This window comes from Oryx dammah, unplaced genomic scaffold (genome assembly GCF_014754425.2).
Source record: "Oryx dammah isolate SB20612 unplaced genomic scaffold, SCBI_Odam_1.1 HiC_scaffold_7, whole genome shotgun sequence".
NCBI lineage: Eukaryota > Metazoa > Chordata > Mammalia > Artiodactyla > Bovidae > Oryx > Oryx dammah.
The window spans coordinates 2,292,534-2,315,809 of record NW_024070191.1 but is presented as its reverse complement, the minus strand read 5'-3'; the positions used below and the strand labels follow the sequence as shown (position 1 = coordinate 2,315,809).

General features: G+C 44.8%; 1 protein-coding gene across 1 annotated transcript in view; it reads left to right on the top strand.

Annotated features, from left to right (window-relative positions):
- The window catches only part of CSMD1 (CUB and Sushi multiple domains 1), a 2,078,553-nt gene extending 2,071,619 nt beyond the window's left edge, over nt 1-6,934 (top strand). The window contains exons 69-70 of the mRNA XM_040243208.1: nt 3,507-3,639; nt 3,741-6,934. Coding sequence (XP_040099142.1) covers nt 3,507-3,639; nt 3,741-3,900 — 293 coding nt within the window. The 3' untranslated portion in view covers nt 3,901-6,934. The remainder of the gene's footprint in view (nt 1-3,506; nt 3,640-3,740) is intronic.
- The last annotated feature ends 16,342 nt before the right edge of the window (nt 6,935-23,276 follow it).

Sequence of the window (23,276 nt, the reverse complement as noted above, 5' to 3'; positions counted from 1 at the left end):
GGGGCAGGAGGAGAAGGGGACGACAGAGGATGAGATGGCTGGATGGCATCACTGACTCGATGGACATGAGTTTTGGTGAACTCCGGGAGTTGGTGATGGACAGGGAGGCCTGCTGCTGCTGCTGCTGCTAAATAGCGTCAGTCGTGTCCAACTCTGTGCAACCCCATACAGAGCAGCCCAACAAGGCTCCTCTGTCCCTGGGATTCTCCAGGCAAGAATACTGGAGTGGGTTGCCATTTCCTTCTCCAATGCATGAAAGTGAAAAGTGACCTGGTGTGCTGCTATTCATAGGGTCGCAAAGAGTTGGACACGACTGAGCGACTGAACCGAACTGAGCAACGCTACAAGGTACACATTCTGTTAGGCAGTGCTTCTCCTTCTTAGAATATCCTGTATATTCAGCCTCCTGCTGATGCATCACTGTAGAAAGGGGATTTCATGGTGACATCGCAGAGAAAGACTAGAAATGAACCAAATGTTCTTCAGCAGCAAACTGGCTAAATAAATTCTGGTTTAGCCAATTAAAAGAATGCGCACACCTGAAAACAGTTACATGTACATGTGCAGATTGAAGAACTTCACAAATATATGGTTAAGCTTAAAAAGGCAAATTTTAAAAAATGTAAATAGTATCCCCATATTTTAGGAAAGTAAGAACAGAAAAACAGTCACGTATATTAATAGTACACTGGGGACTTTCCTGGTGGCCCAGCAGCTAAGACACTGCACACCCAATGCTGGGGGCCCTGGTTCCATTACTCATCAGGGAACTAGGTCCTGCATACCGCAACTAAGACCCAGTGCAGCCAAATAAATAAATACAAATATATACACACACACTATACTAGTACATTATGTGAAGGACACAAAAACACAAACAAAAGCAAAACTGAAGACCTTGTTAATCATAAAGAGGAAAACTAGTGCAAAAGGCAAGGCATGACCCTTTATTCCATCATCTTCATATTTATTTTTATATCTGCTTATGCCACTTTAATTAATATCATGTGCATGTATTACCCTTTAAATTATTAAAACATGAGTAAATAACTGAAATTAACTAGGAGCTCCAGATAGCATAATAATTTCAGAGTCAAGTCAGGAGTTCAACTCAAAAAGACCTTTCATGTTGCCCTGTGTCATGATGTGAGGTCTCCTGTGGCAGGGCCATTATCCAGGATTTTATTAATTGGAAGTCTGAGATCTATTATGGCCAAAAATATATAGTCTTGCCTGCAGATAACAGAAAATGGCTTTGGTTAATTTAAGCAGACTACAAATTTATCAGGATGAGCAGAGGTGCACAGAATTATAAACAGCTGGAGAATGAGCCATGGTAACTTAATGGAAACCAGCAGATACTGAACCACTACAAAGACAGCACTATTTTTTCATTTCTCAAATATGTACTGAGCAACTGTTATGTTCCAGGTTCTACCGTAGGAACTGGAGATTTAAGAGGAAAGCTGGCCAGACAACTACTCAGGCATCATGCAACCAATTTTCTAGTAAATGTGGATCCTGGGGAAACTGTGCAACTACAGTTCTAAGTAGCTGAGATGTCCTGACATTTCATTCTCACAATAAATCTTTGAAGCTGGGCCCTTTGAGTGGCACTGGGTTCTCCTGGCTGGACAGCACCACCCCTGGTGGCTGGGGTTACTGCTGGACCCGGCCCAGACTGGACAGGCCTGCCCTGCTGCGGCTGGAACCACCACCACCCCAAGGAAGCTCTTGATGCTCTCCCCAGGGCTCTAGCCCCATCACAGCCCCGAGTCTCTGTATCACTCATGCTAACCCTGTGCCCAGGGAGGGAGCATCCCACTGGCTCTGCTCACAAGCCCATCTCCTAGGTGCTGATATTTAGAACAAGTATCTGACATCCCCCATGCATGGCAGCTGGTGAATGCATCTGAAAATGAAAAATTAAATTTGTATCATACATGCTGATGCAGGAGGATTGCAAAAAGGTATGGTTGATTTACAAGGTGCCAACATCCAGGATAAAATATGTTTATATAAGAACTGGAGGTGGTAGTGAGTAGCATAATCCTGCATCTACTGAAGGTATGTGTGAACGTTTAGTTGCTCAGTCATGTTCAACTCTTTGCAACCCCATGGACTGTAGCCCACCAGGCTCCTCTGTCCGTGGGATTCTCCAGGCAAGAATACTGGAGTGGGTTGCCATGCCTGCTTCCAGGGGATCTTCCCGACCCAGGGATAGAAGCTGTATCTCCTACACTGGCAGGAGGATTCTGTACCACTAGTGTCACCTTGAGAAGCCCTTCTACTGAAGGAGATGACAATTAATATTATTTTTAAGGTTTTATGAAAATATCTTTAAAAGGCTATTTAATTATTTTAAATATTTGATTACTTCTTTGTATTTGTGCTTTGTAAAAAAAAATGGGACAGGAAACATCCCATAAATTCTGGAAATACACTTTGAAATGAGGTTAGCTTCATTTTACATTTCCGCTATATTCAGATGACCCCAGTCATAATTAACAACACATGTGCATTGAGTGGTTCCATGCAGTTAAGCCAAATACATTTCAAAATTGTGTTTTATAAGTAAATTCTTTAAGAATAAACTTATTTGGCAATAATCCCTTGATAAATGTTCTCTGATCTTAAATTGTAGTGTTTGCTTCTTCCTCAGTGCTGTGCAGAACGCTCCACTGTGAAGATACACAAGTTAATGATCATATCACCTGCCTGGTGTCTGAGATGTTTATACTTGCCTTCCCTTCTAATGGACAGAACTCATTTTATAGAAACTTGCTTTATAACATTGACGTGCATTCTTTGATGATGTCTAAACTCATAATGAATTTTGGAATCTATGCCAATAAAGGTAGATTGCACCAAGATATTCACAGGTCTCCGTGGTGGCTCAGATGGGTAAAGAATCTACCTGCAGTGTGAGAGACCTGGGTTCAATCCCTGATTTGGGAAGCTTCCCTGGAGGAGGGAGTGGCTGCCCACTCTAGTATTCTGGTCTGTAGAATTCCATGGATAGAGGAGCCTGGTGTGCTACAGTCCATGGGGTCGCAAAGAGGCAGACATGAATGTGATTCCACTTCTATAGAGACCTGGACTTCTTGTGTAATTTCAGTGATTTGTCCTGGGGCTAGAGCAAACAGCACATGCTACTCACATCTATAGACAGATACAGCCCTGTATATGCTTCAGACCTTAAACAAATGTGAGTATGTACAGCCATAAGCAACAGTCAATATAACCACAGCCCCCTTGCTGTTTTCACGCTGGAAACACGACACTGTCAGTGCTGAAGGTAAATGAGGAATCTCCAGTTTTTTTGTGTCTTACTCCTTAAGATGGATGTTAAAGTCTTTCCGAAAAGTGTCAGCTGCTTCCCAATAGGATGGGAACACTTTCTGCTTCTTGTAGAGTCTACCTTTGTTTATAAAACTGAGTGTCGCTCTGCCTCTGGGTGAGCAGAAGGACACTGACGGCAGGTTAAAGCCCCCTTTCTTTTCCAGACCCCGTGAGCTCCGACCAGGACTCCTCGAGTCACTACCAAGGCACCAGCAGTGGCTCTGTGGCGGCCGCCATTCTAGTCCCGTTCTTCGCTCTCATCTTATCAGGGTTTGCGTTTTACCTCTACAAACACAGGTACCGTAGCCTCGCCATCAGTTTACAGACGCTGCGTCGCTCCCCAGGCCCTGGCCCTGCGGTCCTGACGGCCTGTCCCTCTTCTTGTCTCCCGCCCCTAGGACGAGACCCAAGGTCCAGTACAACGGCTATGCCGGCCACGAGAACAGCAACGGGCAGGCCTCCTTTGAGAACCCCATGTACGACACGAACTTAAAGCCCACTGAGGCCAAGGCCGTGCGCTTTGACACGACTCTGAACACGGTGTGCACCGTGGTGTAGCCCGCGGGCGGCCGCCTCATAGCCATACCTCCGACGACGGACAGCAGGGACCACAGGTGCCACAAACCCTCCCCTCCGGCCCGGCCCCTCCCGGCCCCGCGGGGAATGCGGGCCACAGACAGACCCTCGTCCCGGGAGCGGACCCGCCGCCGCCCCGCTGCGGCCCCGGCGCGCGGAGGAGGGCGCGGCCCCGGGACGCGCGGCCTTGCCCAGCAGCCCTGCCCGCCTGGTGTGGCCCAGCTGCCTCTCAGCGCAGCCTCCGCCGGACGGCCTCTGGGCCACACGTGGTAGCACCGCAGTATGGGTTCATTGTTTGTTTTTTTTTAATCTCCATGAATATTCTGGAAAAAGAAGAAAAAAAAAGCCCTCCTGAAGAAGATACCTTTCCGGCAGCCGCACACACCTGCAGACGCTTTGCGCCGTCCTCCCCGAGACCGGCAAGCTTCGAGGGCCCCGCAGCTCACCTTGGGGCCGCCCCAGGGCCATCTGCAAACTTCCCAGTCAGCTGTTCTCTCGCAGAATTTTTGATGCACAATTTTTTGCACTAGTGTGTTATGAATGACTAAGATTCTGATAAAAAAAATAAACTATTTACACGGGGTTTCTACACACTATCCATTGTATATAAGCATCCTGCCATACTGTCAAGCTAAGCATTCCAGCTGCAGTTTAGTTAGCGTGTGAGAAAAAAGAAAAAAAAAATCCCCAGATATGGCACAGGTTTTAAAAGGAAAAGTAATATTGAAGAGATGTATTTTATTACTGCTTTCTGTTAGCTTCACAGCTGTGTTGAATTCATGGAGAAAGAACAGAGGCCTTTTATCTCCCGCATCCTTTCTTTAGTCTTGTCCCCACCCCATGACCGCCGATATCCCACTACTTCATAGCAGGAGGTCTGCAGCGCTTTCCGTGCCATGTACAGATGTGAATAGTAAGTTATTTTAGGTCACTCATGACCTGCCTGTGGGTTTGGGCTCGCCACACAGTCTTCCTGTCCATCCTCTGCTGTGATTTCTCTCTTTCGCTGCCATCCCTCTTGTTTTCTGTTAAAGGACTGTGTTTTCCTGGGACACAGTGGAAAAGTTTCGGGATGATCAAAATAGTGAACGTTCCTTTAGAGGCAAGGAAATGTCACACCCACTCTTCTTTCCTGATGACACAGTTTAGATATTACTATTACAGATTTCTTCTGTTTCGTGCTATATAATCCCAGATGGAAAGAAAACTTTGGTGATTTTTTTGAGCTCAAAATTCTTCACAGGTAAATTATGAATCACAGTATAAATAAAGTAGGTGTGACTCCCCAGGCGGTAAAAGCCCAGACAGGAAGCAGAAGATGCAGCCGTGAGGATGTTTACATAATAAACTCAGAGATCGTGTTTATTTTACTTACAGCTGTTTGATTAAAAAAAAAATTTTTTTTAAAGGAAAAGCGTATGTTATTATCTGAGTTTTAAGTATGCATTCCACTTACTGAGAAGGTCCCCTTTGTCCATCCTTGGCAGCATTGGTAGAAACTTGGTTCTTGAGGACATGTTCACACGTAGCTTTAAGACTGATGTGTTTGTTGCATGCTTTGATGCAGGGCTTGAAAAGTGAAAAAGGAAAAACACAAATGTCAGGATAATAGCTCATTCTTTCAAAAGTTTCAATTTGAACATTTCAGCCGCTCTTACCCATGGGGCACTCACCGTAATGCTGCCTGTTTGAAGGGCACAGCTGTCGGGAGGTGTGGCCAAGCTCCATGGTCCCGGCCTCTCCCAACCTCTCCCACCCACCCGCAGCGTGGAGCTCGAGTTCGCCCTGGCCAGCCTGGCAGTGGGACCGAGAGGGCTTTGCAGCCTGGAGTCTCCTTAGGCCAGATGCGGTCAGTTAGAGGCAGGCTCCTCGCACACCCAGGGAGCTGAAGTAAAGAGAGTAAGTAAAGAAGAAGAGGAAGCTGTCGCGTCTTTGTGTGCAGGGGAGAACAGGGTTACTATACATATGAGGTGTATATATATACATACATATAGATAAATATAATAGCGTGTACATACGCGGTTTGAGTCATTCAAACTAGGTGCAAAATGCTGACTTCAGAGTCTGAATCAGTGTCTCTCTCCACATCCCTGACCTGCTTGCTGGTCAATGATGTTACAAAACCCTGACACGACAGGACATACCTACATACAAGAAACCACATATCAGATCAGACATGATTCTCCTTTGTGTGCAAAGTCAGAGTGTCCTCGGTTGCCAGTTTGGAGCATGTTGTTATAAAAAAAAAGTGTCCCATGAAATTCTTGTGCAAGAATTCTGCCCGGTTTCTTCCCAGGGTGTGTGCAGTGTTGATCAGATTCCCGCGAGGTGCTGGAGGTTCGGTCCAAGCCGTCGGCAAGTGTGCCCTCCTGTCCGGCTGCAGGATTGTTTCCGGGAGCAGCCAGAGCCCATGGAGGGCGGGAGCCCCGGACAGGTTCTGTGCTTCAAAGCTGTTCAAACTGCTGCTTGTCCCACACATCTTGCCTTTCTTCAGGCTAGCTGCAATAATTTTTTTCTTCTGTAAAATATTTTGTAAACAACCACAAAAAAAAAAAAAACACACAAAAAGCTATTATAAAAAAGGGGAAAGAACGCTGGCATTATGATCAGGAAACCATCGCCATCAGCCACCCGTCTCGCCACCTCGCCACATGCTGCTGACATGAAGTAGGTGCAAACGACCTTTTTGTACAGAGATATATTTTTTATGAAGAATTTGTAAAATTATTAAATATGCTGTAATTTTTTGATTAATGTAGGTAAATTGTTAAAAAAAATAAATGTTTTTACAATACAAAACTGTAATTTTCCCAATAATGTACAATGTACCATCTCTAGCTGACGTTCAGTTCCAATCCTATTACACATGTATTAATATTAAAGTGACCTGTTAAAATGAACAGTTATCTTTTTTTTGTCAAAAAAAAATTATACAGAGTGTAATATAGCCTGTGCAATGCCACCTATCTTTAAAGCAAATCAGAGTTCTAATTAAATATTTAATTTTAGATTTCTATTTTTTGGTGTGAATTTATTTTAGCTTTAATAGATGCCTGCAAGTTACTGGAAGGGGAGGGAAAGAACAAAAAAATTAGTGATGGGTGTTCACTGTATTTAGAACAAGAATCAGTACTTTCCCAAGACAGCATCCCCACTGTGGTTAATACAGAGCACATCTATGAAAAGCACTGATACAGAGTAACAGAAGCTGACAGACTTCTTAATGGTTTTTGACTTAAAATCAGTGAGAGCTTTCAGTTCCCCCCAAACCAAAATCAAGCCTATACTTTGATGATTAAAAAAAAAAGTGTGAGTTCTTTCTGTAAGCCTTCACAACACTGAAAATGGCATATAAGAAAACACAGACAGATTTCAGGGAACATTCCAAGGGTTGTGCATGAAGAAGGCTCAGAGAACACCCCCTCAGGAGCCTGTGACAACAGAGCCAGCTCCATGCTCACCTCTGGGCTGGGGGACACAAAGCTCTCCGAGTCCTTGGTGTCAGGTGGGGTATCATGCAGTTAACCAGATGATATAGTCATTTTCCTGAGAATTGGGTCATTACACAACAAAAAAACAACCCAAGTATCCCAAGTAACAAAGGTTTGTCCTCCAGCCTAGTGTGTAGGTCTCCTAGGACCAGTGGATGTCTTTAAATGCCAAGGACTACCTTGCAGGAGACCCAGCTCCAGATGCCCACGGACGTTCAATATAATCTAACGAAGTAGGTTCTACCACTGATTCTATAGATGACCAAGCAGAAATCCGGAGACGTTAGTGAGATTATCCAAGCATGCACAGCTCAGCGATGCTGACGTTAGAGGCCAGTTTTCCCTTGCTTTAACATTCTTCTTTGCCATTTGCTTTAACATTCCTGGGGTGGAGAAATCTGTCTGCTCTGCCTGGAGGGTGGAGGTGCAGCACATGGCCTGCACGGGGGATCCTACAGGAGCTGTCGGGAGGCTGAGTGAATGCCAACCATGGGCGCACGCTCACTCTGAATGCTCACTGGGGCCCCTTCCGTGAATGCCTGTGAGGTTCACACTCTCACCAGCTTGGAGCCCAGCACACAGTAATGCAGCCGTGGGTGCCAGGCAGAGGCTCCTGAGAGCACGGGATGAAATCTGACTGCCTCGTGGTCTTGGCCGAATCGCTGTCACAGGACGACAGGGGGTTTCAACCATGGCAAAGTGCCCAGAATGGCAGGTTCACGTCTCTGGACGTCACTGCTTCTGAAACCCAGCTCAGAGCCTGGGGAACACCTTCCCCATGACAGTCTGTGGGGTGTCAGCCTCAATTCCCCCGCCACCCTGAGCCAGGAACTTTCTCCCGAGGCTGGGGGCAGGCTGGAGCCTTGAGGGCCATAACTCAAGCCTGGGGCACTTTTGCCTGATATGAGGGGTCTCCCAGCAGCCTCAGGAAACCAGCCACCCCACCCCCTCCCCATCACCCCGAGCCCAGGTGCTGGGCTGTCCTCTCCACCCTGGGAGCCCCCCACAGCCTTCCAAAATTCTTCTGTTCAGGACGTCCACACTTGTGCTTCGGCTCCTGTTCAGGAACTCGGTGGTTGTGGCTGCAACTGATCAGATCAGATGAGGTGCCTCCTCCAGGGCTGCGCTGACACAGCCTCGGGGCTAAACTAGCACTCCTGCCTCCAGCAGTTTCAGTGCCAACACAGGAAGAGCCACAGCCCGGCAGCTCTCCTGTCTTTGCTGAGGAACAGTAACCAGAGGAGTAAGCAGTTCCTCATGGGGAGTCACTCACCGGAGAACAGCAGAGCCTGGGTCCAGCGATGTCCCACAGATGGTCAGTCTTCCTGCTCCAGTGCTCTGGGAAGTGCGCAGTCATTAAAAGTCCAGGTAAACTAATATTTCTCTCCTCAATGTGGTGTGTTCTGGAAAATTAAAGACAGCACTAGAATAGAAATTTTAAAAGAAAAAAAGATAGTCAACCACAGCTACTAGAAGCCAAAATTGGGCCAGTTATGCTTGTAAAGAAATACTCCATATTCACGGTTTGCTTTCCATGGGACACTGATACGTCTTCTCCCAGACAACTGTCCTGGCTTACCATGACAATTCTTTAGGGAAGATGCCCTCAGTGTCTGAGAAGGCCATAATACCTGCTGATTCGACAAGTGTTTATGCAGTATTTATTAAATATCAAAATTGAGATTAGCTTTGGAGAGCTCAAGATTTTAAAAAGAGCAGAGTCCAGGCTCCTAAGAAAAGTCCAGTCCAGGGAGGCAGATACACAAGCAAACAGTTGCAGTAAATACGGTTGCTATGTGGTTGGTACATGCATTTGTCTGTCTGCCCAGAGTGATGCATCATGGGAAAGGATGCCTAATATCTCTGGGAGCGGCAGAGGTGGGAAGATTATTGAGGAAGCCTTTTTGGGAGCTGTGGCTATTAATGGGGCCCTTCTGTTAGTAGGCCCTTCCCTGGTGGTTGAGACAATAAACAATCCGCCTGCAATGCAGGAGACCCAAGTTCAATCCCAGGGTCAGGAAGATGCCCTGGAGAAGGAAGTGACTACTCACTCCAGTATTCTTGCCTGGGAAATTACATGGACAGGCCAGTGCATGGGGTCATAAAGAGTCAGACATGACTGAGTGACTGAAACTTCCACTTTTTAAACTTTTTTCTGTTATTAGAATCCCAGGGTCCCTGGCTGCCTTACTGGATGATACTAATGTCCCATTAACATCAGTATTCCACCTCTAAAGGCTCAGTGGCTCCCCTTGCAGTTTTCAGCTTGTTAGTCCTAAAGAAGCACGCCCCTAGCTATTTGGGGCATCCCTGGAACTTGCCTTACATGAGTATCCAAGTTTGGCCATTTCACATGTTCTGTGATATTGCTTCACTCCTGTTGTTCACCAGAGACTCGTCTAAGGAAAAGGTGTTTCTCTCAACATGCTTGCCCTTGACCTCATGATGCAAGACTGGCTGTCACTGTTCCAGTCATCACAGCCATGTTAGGAAGGAAATCCAAATGCCTGAGGTAAGGAAGAGATGACACCAACCACATCTCTCTTTCTTGGCTTTTGTATCAAGAAAGCCAACAATTTCACAAAGCTCCCCATCTCCCCCACCACTTTCAACAAACTTCCGTGTCCATCTCATGGCCCAGAATCTGGCCACAAGCCACCCAGGGATGCAAAGAAAAGTGGAAAAATAGACAATGGAAACTTCAGTAACATTAGGACTCATCACCTTGGGGGTGGGTCAGGAAGTCCCCAGTGACAGTGTGGGTTTTGACAGTAACAAAAATAAATTGCTTTAAGACATTTTCATCCTTTGAGAATAAATAAAAGATCCCATGTATTTACCCCCTAAACAGAAATCAGACTCTAAGACTCCGCCATGAGGATCCATGCTCACTCACTCAGCAATCCTGCATCACTGTAGACCTCATTATACATGCTGCTTCCCTCTAGCCCCGCCCCACACTGGCTCTCTGTTATTGTTGTTAATTCAAGGCTTTAAAACAAAAAGACAAAGACAAAAATAAGTTTGTGAATACAGGTACATACTAATTTAGAGAAATTTCTTTATGGGTAGGGTAGCACTGGTTCAGTAGCATTCTCCCACTAGATAGGATATACATAAATAAGATTTTAGAAGGAAAATGAAATCATCTTTTCTTTTTGTTCTGGGGAAATGCATGCATGTGTGTGTGTGTCTGTATTTAAAAGACTCAAGCAGAAGTTTTCATAAAGAAGAGTGGCACATTTAATAGTGTGTACCTCTCTGAACAGTTAGCTATGATGGCATGTGGTTTTTATTACTCAGAGAGCAACTTAACGATGTATGGAAAAGTCAGACATATGTTGTTCTAGCTGTCATATCAGCTTAAGAAGTAGTTATCATAGCTTTCTACATATTTGTTTTGAGTTACAGGTAGAAAAATGAATTTTCTTTCTCTTACTGCTGTGTTTGAGTCATAGATTCTAGTGGCAAGTCCGAAATAAGATAAAAAGAAGACCTGTGCTTTAGAGTTTTGTATCAATTTTAGCCAGATGCCTACTGAAATTTTTCAAAAAATTAAACAAATACATACTTATGCTTTTAGGCATTATTTACATCCAAGCAACATTTAGCTGGTAATGTCTGTAAAATTACAAGTAGCCAAATAAGAAACTCACAGAGTGTTTGTGAAATGTATCCGCATTAACTACTAACCAGGGAAATGGAAGAAAACCTTATTGTTTTAAAAACATTGTGACTGAAAATAACTGCAAGTTAACACAGTGAAGGGCTGTTACAAGCCAGTTTCGGGAGGAAGAACCGCCCGCCTGCTTCACGAAGCTGATTAGGCTACAGTAAACCCAACACCTCTCTGGGTCTGCAATAGTGGAACGTGTTGCAGTTGGACAGTATGGATCAACAGTCTTCATGGGGTTGATATATCTGACCTGTTAATATTATGAATGAAACCAAATCCTTAAAAAAATAACTCTGTAAGAAAACAAACGACAAGCCTCTACATTAGATAGATATCAATATAATAGATGGCTACACGTATATATCTGTAAATGACTAAATGGCAAAAATAAATGAAGCAAATGTTTGAGAGCAGAAAAAGTCACAAAACTGAAAGTAAAATTGCATAAATACTGTTCAGCCATTACAAATGTTTACTGTGCTGTGCTTAATCACTCAGTCACGTGCAACTGTGTGCGACCCCATGAACTGTAGCCCGCCAGGATCCTCTGTCCATGGGGATTCTCCAGGGAAGAATACTGGAGTGAGCTGCCGTGTCCCCCTTCAGGGGGTCTTCCCAATCCAGGGATCAAACCCAGGTCTCTTGCATTGCAGGAGACTCTTTACTGTCTGAGCCACCAGGGAAGCCCATGAATACTGGAGTGAGCGGCCTATCCCTTCTCCAGGGAATCTTCCCAACCTAGGAATCAAATGTGGATCTCCTCCATTAAAGGAGGATTCTTTACCAGCTGAGCCATAAGGGAAGCCCAAAAATGTTTACTATAAAATCCCATAGCAACATAACATAGATAAGGGCACTGTGAAACTTAGAACTGATTTATGTGACAATTGTAACTAAAAAGCCACCAAATGACCAAAAAAAGCAGGAACTAGAGTCCTGTGTGTCGTATTGGAGGGCAGCAGACTATGGATGTTAATGTCTCACTGGCTTTGCTATAATGCTTTAAGAATAAAAATGCGAAAATAAAATGTAGAAAATCAATGAACAAGAGTGAAGTCATCTCTTCCAATCACTAAATTTACTTATAACGACTGAAAATCTGGTGTACTGGAAACAGCTAACCATGGAAGATCCGCCTACATACACATCAGAGTCATGGACGGGGCAGTTACAGATTCTCAGAGAAACAGAGGCAATTTATAATTACTTACTTTCTGATAGTTCAACTGCACAAAGCTGTAAGAAAACAGTGCTGTTAATTTTTCAGTTCTAAACAATTCTTGTATCATGATATGAACTCCCAATTCAATTAATATTTATATTTGGTCAATATTTCAAATTTTGTGAAAGAACTTAAGTTTTTGAGTACTATCATAGTTTACAATAGTCTTACCAACTCTGATCTTTTCCAACTCCAATACACACCAGATGATGTAACTCATTTTGTCATTTTCCTATAGACATATGAGTGAGCATGTGCACACTCATGCACACACATGTCCGTGTTACTCAGAGCCATCTCTGTATTCTCGTCCTTGTTCTGGGTGTCCTCTATGACTCGATCTCATTATTGCCTTTACATCATATTTCCCCATATTCTCTAAAATGTGTCCTATTTTCGGTGTAGGAATGGTATTTATAATCAGAAGATTTTGGATTTAAATCCCAGCTGTGCCACATGAGAGATTCATGATTTGGGGAACATACCAAAAATATTCTCAAGTATAAAACAGGGAGTAATGATGCATTCCATTCATGGTTGTAATGAGAAGTTAATGAGCAATAGAAACTACTCAGATTTCAGAAACACTATTTTGGGACATGAAAATTCAATCTTTTTAGGAGTGATTTGGTAGTATCTTTAAAAAAAAAAAAAAAAGGCACATTGATTAGGTTAGACCAAGCTGGAGTAACAAATAGTATCCAAATGCTAAGCAGTAAACCAGAAGTGCATTTCATACTCTCCAAAGTTTGGAGCAAGTGTTCAGATGAGAAGTACCATCCAGGTCACACTCTGGGCCCCAGGAGATGCTGGCTTAGCCACTTAAGGAGAGAAAACTGGCTAATGGACATGTAGGAACTGCTCACCTGAACTGGTAGCTTGACAGTCTGATGAGACACCTTCACATCACCTGCCTAACGCAGGTGCAGCAGGTTGAGGGCTGTGATGGTCAGTGTTTGGGGGCATCGGGGGGTCGGCCTCTGTTCACTCCTGGAGGCAAGGCACCTGGTAAAAGGCACAGAGCTGCTCAAATCGTCAAGTACCACATCAGGGCTTTGAGGTCCTGGGCAGTACTGGGCAAACATAGGCACTCGTATTTCAGAAGCAAGTCTGTGAAAGGGGCAGGAAATATTGGATCCTAAGTGCCAGAAAGCAAAGCCGGGGCAATGGACAGGGCCAGCATGGTGGGTTGCAGGGTGCGCTGAATTCAGCGGGGCCCCTGGTGAGGTTGCCCACAGCCTGACACCCAAGCTGAGGCTCCCAGGGGGCCAGGCCTGTGGATAGCAAGACCTGAGCTGGGCCAGGCTTCCATGGGCAGGGCCAGGGGGCGAGGTGGGCATGGCAGGAAGGGAGCCAAGGCCCCAGTAGGTTGTGGAGCCTTAGAATTTGCACAGAAGTGCAGTAACTTCCCTACCCAGACCAGCCCCACCCGGCCAGCCAAAGGGCTCCTGCAGCACCCGGCCACCAGGAGGAGAGTCAGGACCCAGAGCTTCGCCCGCCAGCTCCAGACATGCTGCCAGAGCCACGGTGGCGGTTGCATGTCAAGGGCAGCTCCTTAGAAAGTAACATCTAATGGTGGGATTGCAGACGTCCGGTAGATGGGGGAGCTTCTGCATCCTCGGATTCTGAGCTTTCCACGCGGGCCCATCAGCCCCTCCCCTCCTCTGTCTGATGCTGCCGGAGCTCTTCTAACCCTAGGAGCCTTACCTCACAACAGTGAGCAGCACCCAGTGTTCAAATCAGACAAGACGTCCTCAAACGGGGGGAAAGAGTCACTCACACAACAATACTCAGACCCCAGTGATCTCAGGGGCCTTCATGGGCTTTTCCACAGAAAACGTGAGCACTGTCTTTGCTATTCGAAAAGGACTAGCTCTGCCTGCCCTTGAACATAAGGTGAGTTATCAGCATCCAAATGGATCAACTAAAAACAGAATATAATGCATGGTACTTGTGAAAAACAAGAATTGCCACACAACCAACAAAAAGAAAGGAAGGCAAAGAAGCATAGGTAGCTTCGTGTTAGCAAAGGTGTATGTTCTAAAGAATGCTGTCACCCTGCACTTTCTGAGGGCATTTAAAACACTTTCAGTGAAGAACCACAAGCGTCTTCTTGTCCTGCCCCAAAGGTCTCTCCTCCCAGAACACTATTTCCTTGGCAGTGCGAGAGTAAAATCATGGTAGAAAATAGTGCTATAATCAGAACATTCATGGGTTCTGAGTTTTAAGTTAAAGACTGACTTATACAATAACCTGGGAAGCTGCATGATAGCAGTCTGGCCAGAAAGACTTAAATTCATATTTGGGATGTTAAAATGAAACAGCTCCATTACACAAACATTCTTTTTCCCCATCATAAGGGATACTGAGACACAAAAAAATTTCCAGTTGCAAGCTTACAGAAGTTAGTTATGGAAAAGCTGTAGTTATGACAGGTGGCCGACTTCCTATAGCTAACTTCCTTCAGCATGATTTCTAGCAAAATCACCCAGTCTTGGTGTTTACTTTTAGCAAAGCAAGTAGAAATGCATATATTATCTCCCCAAAACATGTCTGCCCTTCCCCATGAATTAGCTTTCCCTAGCTCCTCACATATATATTCACTTATTTTTGGAAAATCTTTCTCTAAAACCAAACAGACAGATTTTTCATGGCCTCTAACACTAGAACTAAGACATTGTTCTGTATGTATACAGTGGAATACTACTCAGCTATAGAAAAGAAAGACATAAAGCCATTTGCAGCAACATAGATGGACTTAGAGATGATCCTACTAAGCGAAGTAAGTCAGAAAGAGAAATCACATATCGTATGCAGTTGTTGCTTAGCCTCTAAGTCATGTCCAACTCTTTTGTGACCCCAGGGACTGTAGCCCACCAGGCTCCTCTGTCCATGGGATTCTCCAGGCAAGAATACTGGAGTGGGTTCATACCTTATAAGATATCCACATATAGTGGAATCTAAAATAATGGCACAAAGGAACTTATCTACAAAACAGAAACAGACTCAGACATAGAGAACAGACTTGTGGTTGCTGAGGGGGAGGATGGTGATGAAGAGAAGGACTGAGAGTCTGGGATTAGTAGATGTAACTATTATATACAGGATGGATAAACAACAGATCTCACTGTAAAGCACAGGGAACCATATTCAATATCCTGTGACAAACCATAATGGAAAAGAATATGAAAAGAAATGTTTCGCTGAATCACTTTTGCTGTGCAGCAGAAATTAAAACATTGTAAACCAACTAGATTCCAATAAAGTAAATTTTAAAAGAACACTCTTCAGTGTGAAAGAGTGAGTACCTTACCCACGGTGAGGGTCCATGCTGCCTTCCTGGGAGATGGCCAGACCCCAGAAGCAGTTGAGCTTTGGCACACAGCAGACCCACACTCCCGGTGATCGTTGTTCTCACTGGTGATGAAAGTTTAATTAATGAGAGGGAGCATATGAAAACCAGCTGGGCCTTGAGAGGGGTGTGATTTGTTAGAAAAAAGAAACCAATGATGCAGACAAAGGTATAGCAACAAGGGACCCCAGGATAAAAAACTAAAGTCCTTCTGCAACTTGGAGGAGGGCGCAGACTGTAGTAAGAAGTTGGTGAAACATCCCTAGCTTTTACATTATTTTACTCAACTTGATTACAAATCCTGATCCTTTCAGACCCAGTTAGCATTCACCCATCAGATCTTAGAGAAAGTCTTTGCTGGGACCCTGACTGCATAAAACCCCCTCCTCTCTGCAAACACAGCAGCCCTGACATTTCTTTGTAATATCCATGCAAGCTGAAGCTTCCTTCGATTAATTAAAGTTGGAAATGTGTAGATTTCTTAATAAAGTCAGCTACCTGTGAAGATGACCAAAGGATCATTTCTGAACGTGAATTAGGGAAGGCCTGAGCAGACTATTATTGAAAAGCATGTGGAACTAGAAGAAAGCTTATCACTGAAAATAAAAATGAAATTTCTGGGGACTTCTCTGGTGGTCCAGGGTTAAAGACTCCATGTTGCCAATGTAGAGGCATGGGTTCAATCCCTGGTCAGGGAACTAATATCCCAAATGCCACAGCCAAAAAAAGAGAGAGAGAGAGATTTTAAAATAGTTAATAAAAATAAAAGGTCAGGGGCCTGTGTTGTGAAAGCTCTTCTGCAGAATCCTCACTGAGTTCATCTTTATCACAAAGGCTACTATATTATTTCCTGGGTGCCTGGTGTGAGGTTGACCCATGTATCACAGACTGTCAACTGCTTTGAAAACAAAGATTAGAGGACAATTTGAGACAACAGAAAAAGTCACATTTTCCAACATATTATAGTAAGTATTTTAAAAGTCTCTGTTCCCTGGTAGGTGACAGACTCCTTGAGGATCAAGAGGGGAAGAAAAAAAAAAAACAAACAAACACCTGTTTGGCCCTATTAGTGCTGATATTTGTTATGTAAGTGAAAGAGTGTTTATTAATGACGCTTTGTGGTGAATGGTTGTGATTTGGGTTCCCCACTGCCCTTCTTTCCTTCCTTCATTAGAAGCAAGGAGCAGAAGGGATGTCTGGGGCCACCCCTCACGGCCCGCTCCCCCTGCCTTCAGGGGGCCTGATGCACCTCTGTGTCTACAACAGCAGCTTGTGACCTGGGTCTAAATTATCACAGGAACCCTGTATCCTTGGACACGGCCACTGCCTCCAGGGTAGGCAGGCAATTAAAATGAATACAGAGCAAATTTCAAAACTCTTATTTAAATTTGGGTGAAAGAACGTTCTCTTCCCTCTGCCCAGGCAACCTCGGGCTGGCCCGGGCGGACGGGCAGCCCCCTGGGGACCACGGCTAGAGAGACGCTCCGTTAGGCAGTCGTCAGCTCCAGGAAGCATTTCTGGGTCAAAAATCACTCCTTTCCAGAGCCAGCACCGTCGCATGAATTGCCAAGGTGGCCTGGGTTGCTTTTTATTATTATTACTTGAAATGAAAAGATTCCTGATTGATACCAATGGCGAATGATTCAAAAGTTCCCCTGACTGATGTAATCGTCACATAGAGCTTTCTCATCACCATATAGGTTTAAAAAATGTTTCAGAAAACATAAAAATTAAGTGGGAGCACAGAGAAAAATGTCTGGGAAACAGCTGTTTGACAAGAAGGGAATTAATTTTGGGGCTCCAGATGAGTCCTACCTCCCGGAGGAGTGCAGTGGCTGGAGTCCCCTGGCCTTGATGTGAAAGGATGGATGTTCCCATTGGAAATGTCACTAAACACTTGAGTGTCAGCCACTACTTATCATGGTCTTAGGAGATTTCTCGAATGTTTGATGGGCACTTAAATTTCACCTCTGCTGAGAGTGAGCAGCACAGAACGACCCACTGCCGGTTTTGCAGAAGCTGACGGAGGCCGGGCTGTGCTGCAGAAGATGGATCCCTGAACCCACTTCTCCCAGGTCATAAACCTCTGCTGAAGTCACACAGTGACCACAAAAGGCACTGGTCATGAGAAACAGGGGGCCCTCCAGACAGCTTGTATCCCCTTGAAATGAAAAGCTGGGGATGTGGGCAGTGGCCACGGGAACAAAACATGACCAAGTGCTTTCAGGACCTGGGCTTCTGAGCAAATGGGCCGTGTCGAGCGGCTCAGTAAGTCTCTCACTGAAGAAAGTGTTCTTGTTAGGGCAGTGAAATAAAACACCGCTGTACACCATCGAGTTGCCTCCTAGATCTGTCAGTGACGACAGCATTACTTCCCCGCTGCCTTAACATGAGCGACGAGTAAAGTGCCTGCAACACACGGACAATCGCTGTGGTCAGGTGATGCGTTCTTACTGGTCAGCCTGGACACCGGGAGTCCCCAGCGATGGTGGGTGTCTGTGAACGACCACCAGGAACTTGTATAACAGAGGCCGTTTCCCTGCACCTGATCCTTTGGGATGACAAGGTCCGAGTGAGAGTGAGAGGAGATTCTATCTGAAAAGGCACAGTTTTTGCCCCTGGGAGTCAGTGCCCATCACGTGACAGTGGGGCCCCTGCAATGGCTGTGGCACCTGGACTGTCACCACCTCTGAGGGTCCCCAGACGGAGGGCATGTGTGTGCACGCACGTGCGCCCAGGGACTGACCAGGCAGAGACAAGCCTCTGCAGAGGCTGCTAACCTCCCTTTCCTCTATTAGAGGCTGACTGGGCTGAGAACGCAGGCCCTCATCAAGCTGTAAACCTACAGCATTAACTTTTCTCTGTGCAGACTGTACGAAATGAAGCATTTACAACACGGGGGCAGGCTTTCATGACAAAGAAAGATATAAAAACGCTGGACCTGCTCCTAACTAGAGAAACACAGATTAGAGGAACAGAGAGTAAAGGGAGAAAAGGGGATGCCAGGCAAGCGCAGGCCTGAGAGTGAACACAGGCTTCACCTCCACACTCGGCTGAGATGGTGAGCTGGTGCAGCTTGAGTGGGAAACTTCTCTTAGTATTAGGAATGCTTTCACCATATTTTTTACTTACAGCTCTAACTGTGTTTGTGCAAATGTCCTATTTAAAATATATCTTTGGGGGTGAATGGTTACATGTATATGTATGGTTGAGTCTCTTGCTGTCCACCTGAAACTCTCACAACATTGTTAATTGGCTCTACCCCAATACAAAATGTTTTTGGTGTTTAAAAGAAATAAAAATAAAACATATTTATTGACTCTGCTGTGTTTAATAGCAAAGCCTTAAAAGTGGCTGCAAGGTCCTCTGTGAGGGGCCGTCAGGAAACCAAGGGTGTCCACCAAACCAGCACCAAAATGCTCAGCCTGAAAAGGCAAAACTGACCTCATGGAGGGAAAACAGCAAGATGCGGCAACTGCAGGTGGAATCCTAACGCTGCTCTAAAACAGGAGACGCAGTTTTACAGTGGATACAAGAAACCACACAGAAGGGTGCGTGGTGAACAGGACCACGAGCCTGGGGGAACCACAGTGATGCTGGTGGAACCCCTGGTCCAGTGAACCTGACGCAACGCCAACTGAAAGATGCGCCACCGAGAAGGAGACCCAAGAAAGGAGAGCGGGAAGCACAGCATCATGTGTCTGTGGTTGTCAGACACGGTAGAGTGTTAAAAAAAAAAAAGGAAAAGAAACAAAGAACATTGTAGAATCTACGAAATGCTATACAACTCATTTGATACCCTGTGGCCTTTGAATTTGATATTACCGATTGAAACTAATATACTAAGCTCAGTTAAGCTCTTACAGCTAACAGTTGTGTTTGATGAGTGGAAAGGAACCTCAACACAAGGAATGGTCAGAGGGACACAGTGCCGTCAGATGACAGACATTTTCACAGAGCCAAGACGGGACAGGAGAAAGGGCCAGTGTGTCTGTCACACGGGCCACAGGACTGGCACGGCCGTGAATGGGCACCAAAAGGGGACACTGAAGCATTCTCAAATGTGAGGCAGACAGGGAGCCTCTTTATGTCAAGAACCTCATTCTGATTAAAAAAAAAAAAAAAATTCTAGAAATAAAGAATAATCAGTTCAGTTCAGTTCAGTCACTCAGTCATGTCCGACTCTTTGCAACCCCATGAACTGCAGCACGCCAGGCCTCCCTGTCCATCACCAACTCCCGGAGTCCACCTAAACCCATGCCCATTGAGTCGGTGAAGCCATCCAACCATCTCACCCTCTGTTATCCCCTTCTCCTCCTGCCCTCAATCTTTCCCAGCATCAGGGTCTTTTCAAATGAGTCAGCTCTTCGCATCAAGTGGCCAAAGTACTGGAGTTTCAGCTTTAACATCAGTCCGTTTAATGAACACCCAGGACTGATCTCCTTTAGGATGGACTGGTTGGGTCTCCTTGCAGCCCAAGGTACTCTCAAGAGTCTTCTCCAATGCCACAGTTCAAAAGCATCAATTCTTCTGTGCTCAGCTTTCTTTATAGTTCACTCTCACATCCATATGTGACTACTAGAAAAACCATAGCCTTGACTAGACGGACCTTTGTTGACAAAGTAATATCTCTGCTTTTTAATATGCTGTCTAGGTTGGTCATAACTTTCCTTCTAAAGAGTGTCTTTTAATTTCATAGCTGCAATTACCATCTGCAGTGATTTTGGAGCCCAAAAAATAGTTAGCCACTGTTTCCCCATCTATTTGCTATGAAGTGACGGGATCATATGCCATGATCTTTGTTTCCTTAAAATGTATGCAAAAACACAGAAAAGAAAGGCTTCTAACTATTGCATGTGACTCCACAGAACGCGGAGTTTATTTGAGTAAACCTGCTGCAAAGTAAGTAGCTGCACCCCTTTCAGTTTGGAATAATGATTATTAGTAGATAATACTTATGGGGCATTTATGAAGTATCATGAAGTATTTAAGCTGCTCACAATTATTAATCGATGATTGAGGATTCTCGGTATGTAAATAAATCACTTCTCTGTTCACATTCTAGAAAAGCTACAATTTATTAGTAGTCAGCTAATTAAAAATAAATGAAACTTTCTAGACCTGAAATGGAGATCTGACTCACGATCCTAGCTTGGTGGTTTAAATATATTGTAGAGAAGTTACTGCCTTCGCAACCACATTTTGCTATTCAAGTGGAGGATTTCCGTTATTCATTAGCTGACCTTTTTATTTTATTGTGCACTAATTGGCTGTGTGATTTAATTATGCATAAAACTCTAATTGATGATATTAAGGGTGCTTGAATGGCTCTATCTATCAGAAGGAACAAATTGTGATTATTATGTGGTTTTGTTATGTTGTAGCCACATAAAGAAGCACATTTCACAAATTATGTGCATTTTATTCCTAAAGATAATCAGGGTCTCAGAATCATCAAGTGAATTACAAGCTAACATTCAGACCTATGCTACTTACCCATCTCATTAACCTAGTAATTAAGCATATATTTCTCTGTAGAATCCAAGGGTTTGTGTCTTCTGATGACCTCACTGTATTTTTAGAAAAAAATTTTTTAAAAACCTTAGGAGACTGTTTTTTGCCTCTGACCCATACCCACAGCTCACTCTCGTTCTCCAGTGGATGTGAACTGAGCTTAAGGAAATATTTCAACTCTCTAAGGCCGTTAGCATATCATTGCATTATTTTTTTATTGTTTTGTTTTAATTCAGCTTCTATTCTCAGTGGAATTACATGTGCCCACAATTCAGAGTCACCAACTTTTACAAGGCACAGCAGTCCATACCCCCTCTGATAGGCAACCACATTCAATTCTTTTAATAAATGTTTTGGTATTTACTTCTAAAGTGTAACTGGAAAAGGAAATGGCAACCCACTCCAGGAGTCTTGCCTGGAGAATTTCATGAACAGAGGAGCCCGGCAGATTATAGTCCACAGGGTCACAGAGAGCTGGACATGACTGACTAACACTTTCACTTTTTCTAAAGTGTAAACATTATCTTTCAGCTGCTGATTGTTGACCCTCATCTTGTGACAGCACACAGGCATTCTGAGGACAGAAGGTGGGGACTCAGCTCACCATCAGCCCTCCCTGCCCCTCAGTGCTTTCCATTTCTTTTCCCTTTTCCATCATAATTTGCTTAGACCAACACTACCTCTTATGTTGCTATGACAACACAGATGCTATTCACAGCTGAGCCACATATATTACAAACTCCTTTCATTTCCTGAAATGCTACTGCTTTTAAGATCTGTACAAAATTAATAAACAGAAACATCAGTTTGCTCTGACGGTAGCAGAGCCCAACAGGACAAGACAGACACTTCTTATTCCCCGGCAACGATTTAGCAATGACAAGCCCTGGGGACTCTGTTCACTGCGGCCCCCACCTACCTTGCCCGCATTAGAGGGCCCCTCCTCCCTTGAGCGGCACGGACTTTCAAATGTCTGGCCGCAGGGGCAGACCCCAGACAGCACGGTCTGCAGATCCCAAATAAACCATCTTTGCTGGAGAATCATCTGGCGTCTACTGGTGTCAGGTCAACAGACTCTCCAGTGTCTTCCCTCCCCACCTATGTGTACTTAGTGGTCTGTTCACGTCGCATCACACATTGCCCTTGCATTGGTGATCTGTCCACCTGCTTTAGTACAGCAGACTCTGCCCAGAGATTCTGGCCCGTGGCGGTTGGAGCTGGGCTCCCCCAAGGTCTGTTTCACAGATGCCTCCCGGATTTCTTCACCACCACACTGCTGGCCACCTCTTCATTTTTCTTTATTGGATTCCCAGCTCCCCTCAGTTCACAGCATCTTCCTTTTGACATCAACTCCTGTTTTGTTAGCATTGACCTCCTGTAATGCTCCAAATATAAGCATTGAAGAGTTACATTTTCTGAGAACTTGTTAGCCCAAACTGTCTTTAATATATCATCATACTTCATTAATTCTGCAAATGCAAGAGCTTCTCATTCTCTTACCAGTCTCTCACTTCAAGGTGCTGGGAACCCAAGGTTAGTGATACTCGATACTGTAGCCTGAGGCACCGCCATCCCTGTTTTCTGGCTCCGCACCAGTCCAGCTGCCAGCCTTGAGAGACAGGCCTCATTGCTCACATGCCCGTGCAGCCCCTGTTACCTGCACACCCCCCTCCCATCACGGCACCGTCTGCACTGGCTGGTGTCTGCCCCAACCCACATCCACACCTTGGTCCTTACCCAAGGTCCTTCCTGACTGCTTCCTTCCATGTCAGTTTTCCAACTTGTAAAAGCATCTGGGTTAAAATGATTAAAGAGACTCAGATGTCATATTTGGAAAATCATTTACTATTTCAATAGGTGTTAATTCATTGGTAGTAGTAACAGAGGTCACATTAGAGTAACAGCCCTTTAAGAACCTTGACTGGCCTATGGATAACAACATACAGTTGTCAAACTTCCACCCTGTTTGGTGAAAAGGGTGGCATTCCTGTGCATTTTCCTCAATCTGAAATAAGTATCTTTAAATATTTACCATCCCCCTGCCAAAAGGCAGAAGATCCTGTCTTCTGCATAAACTACTGAAGCTATAAACATTATAGTGAC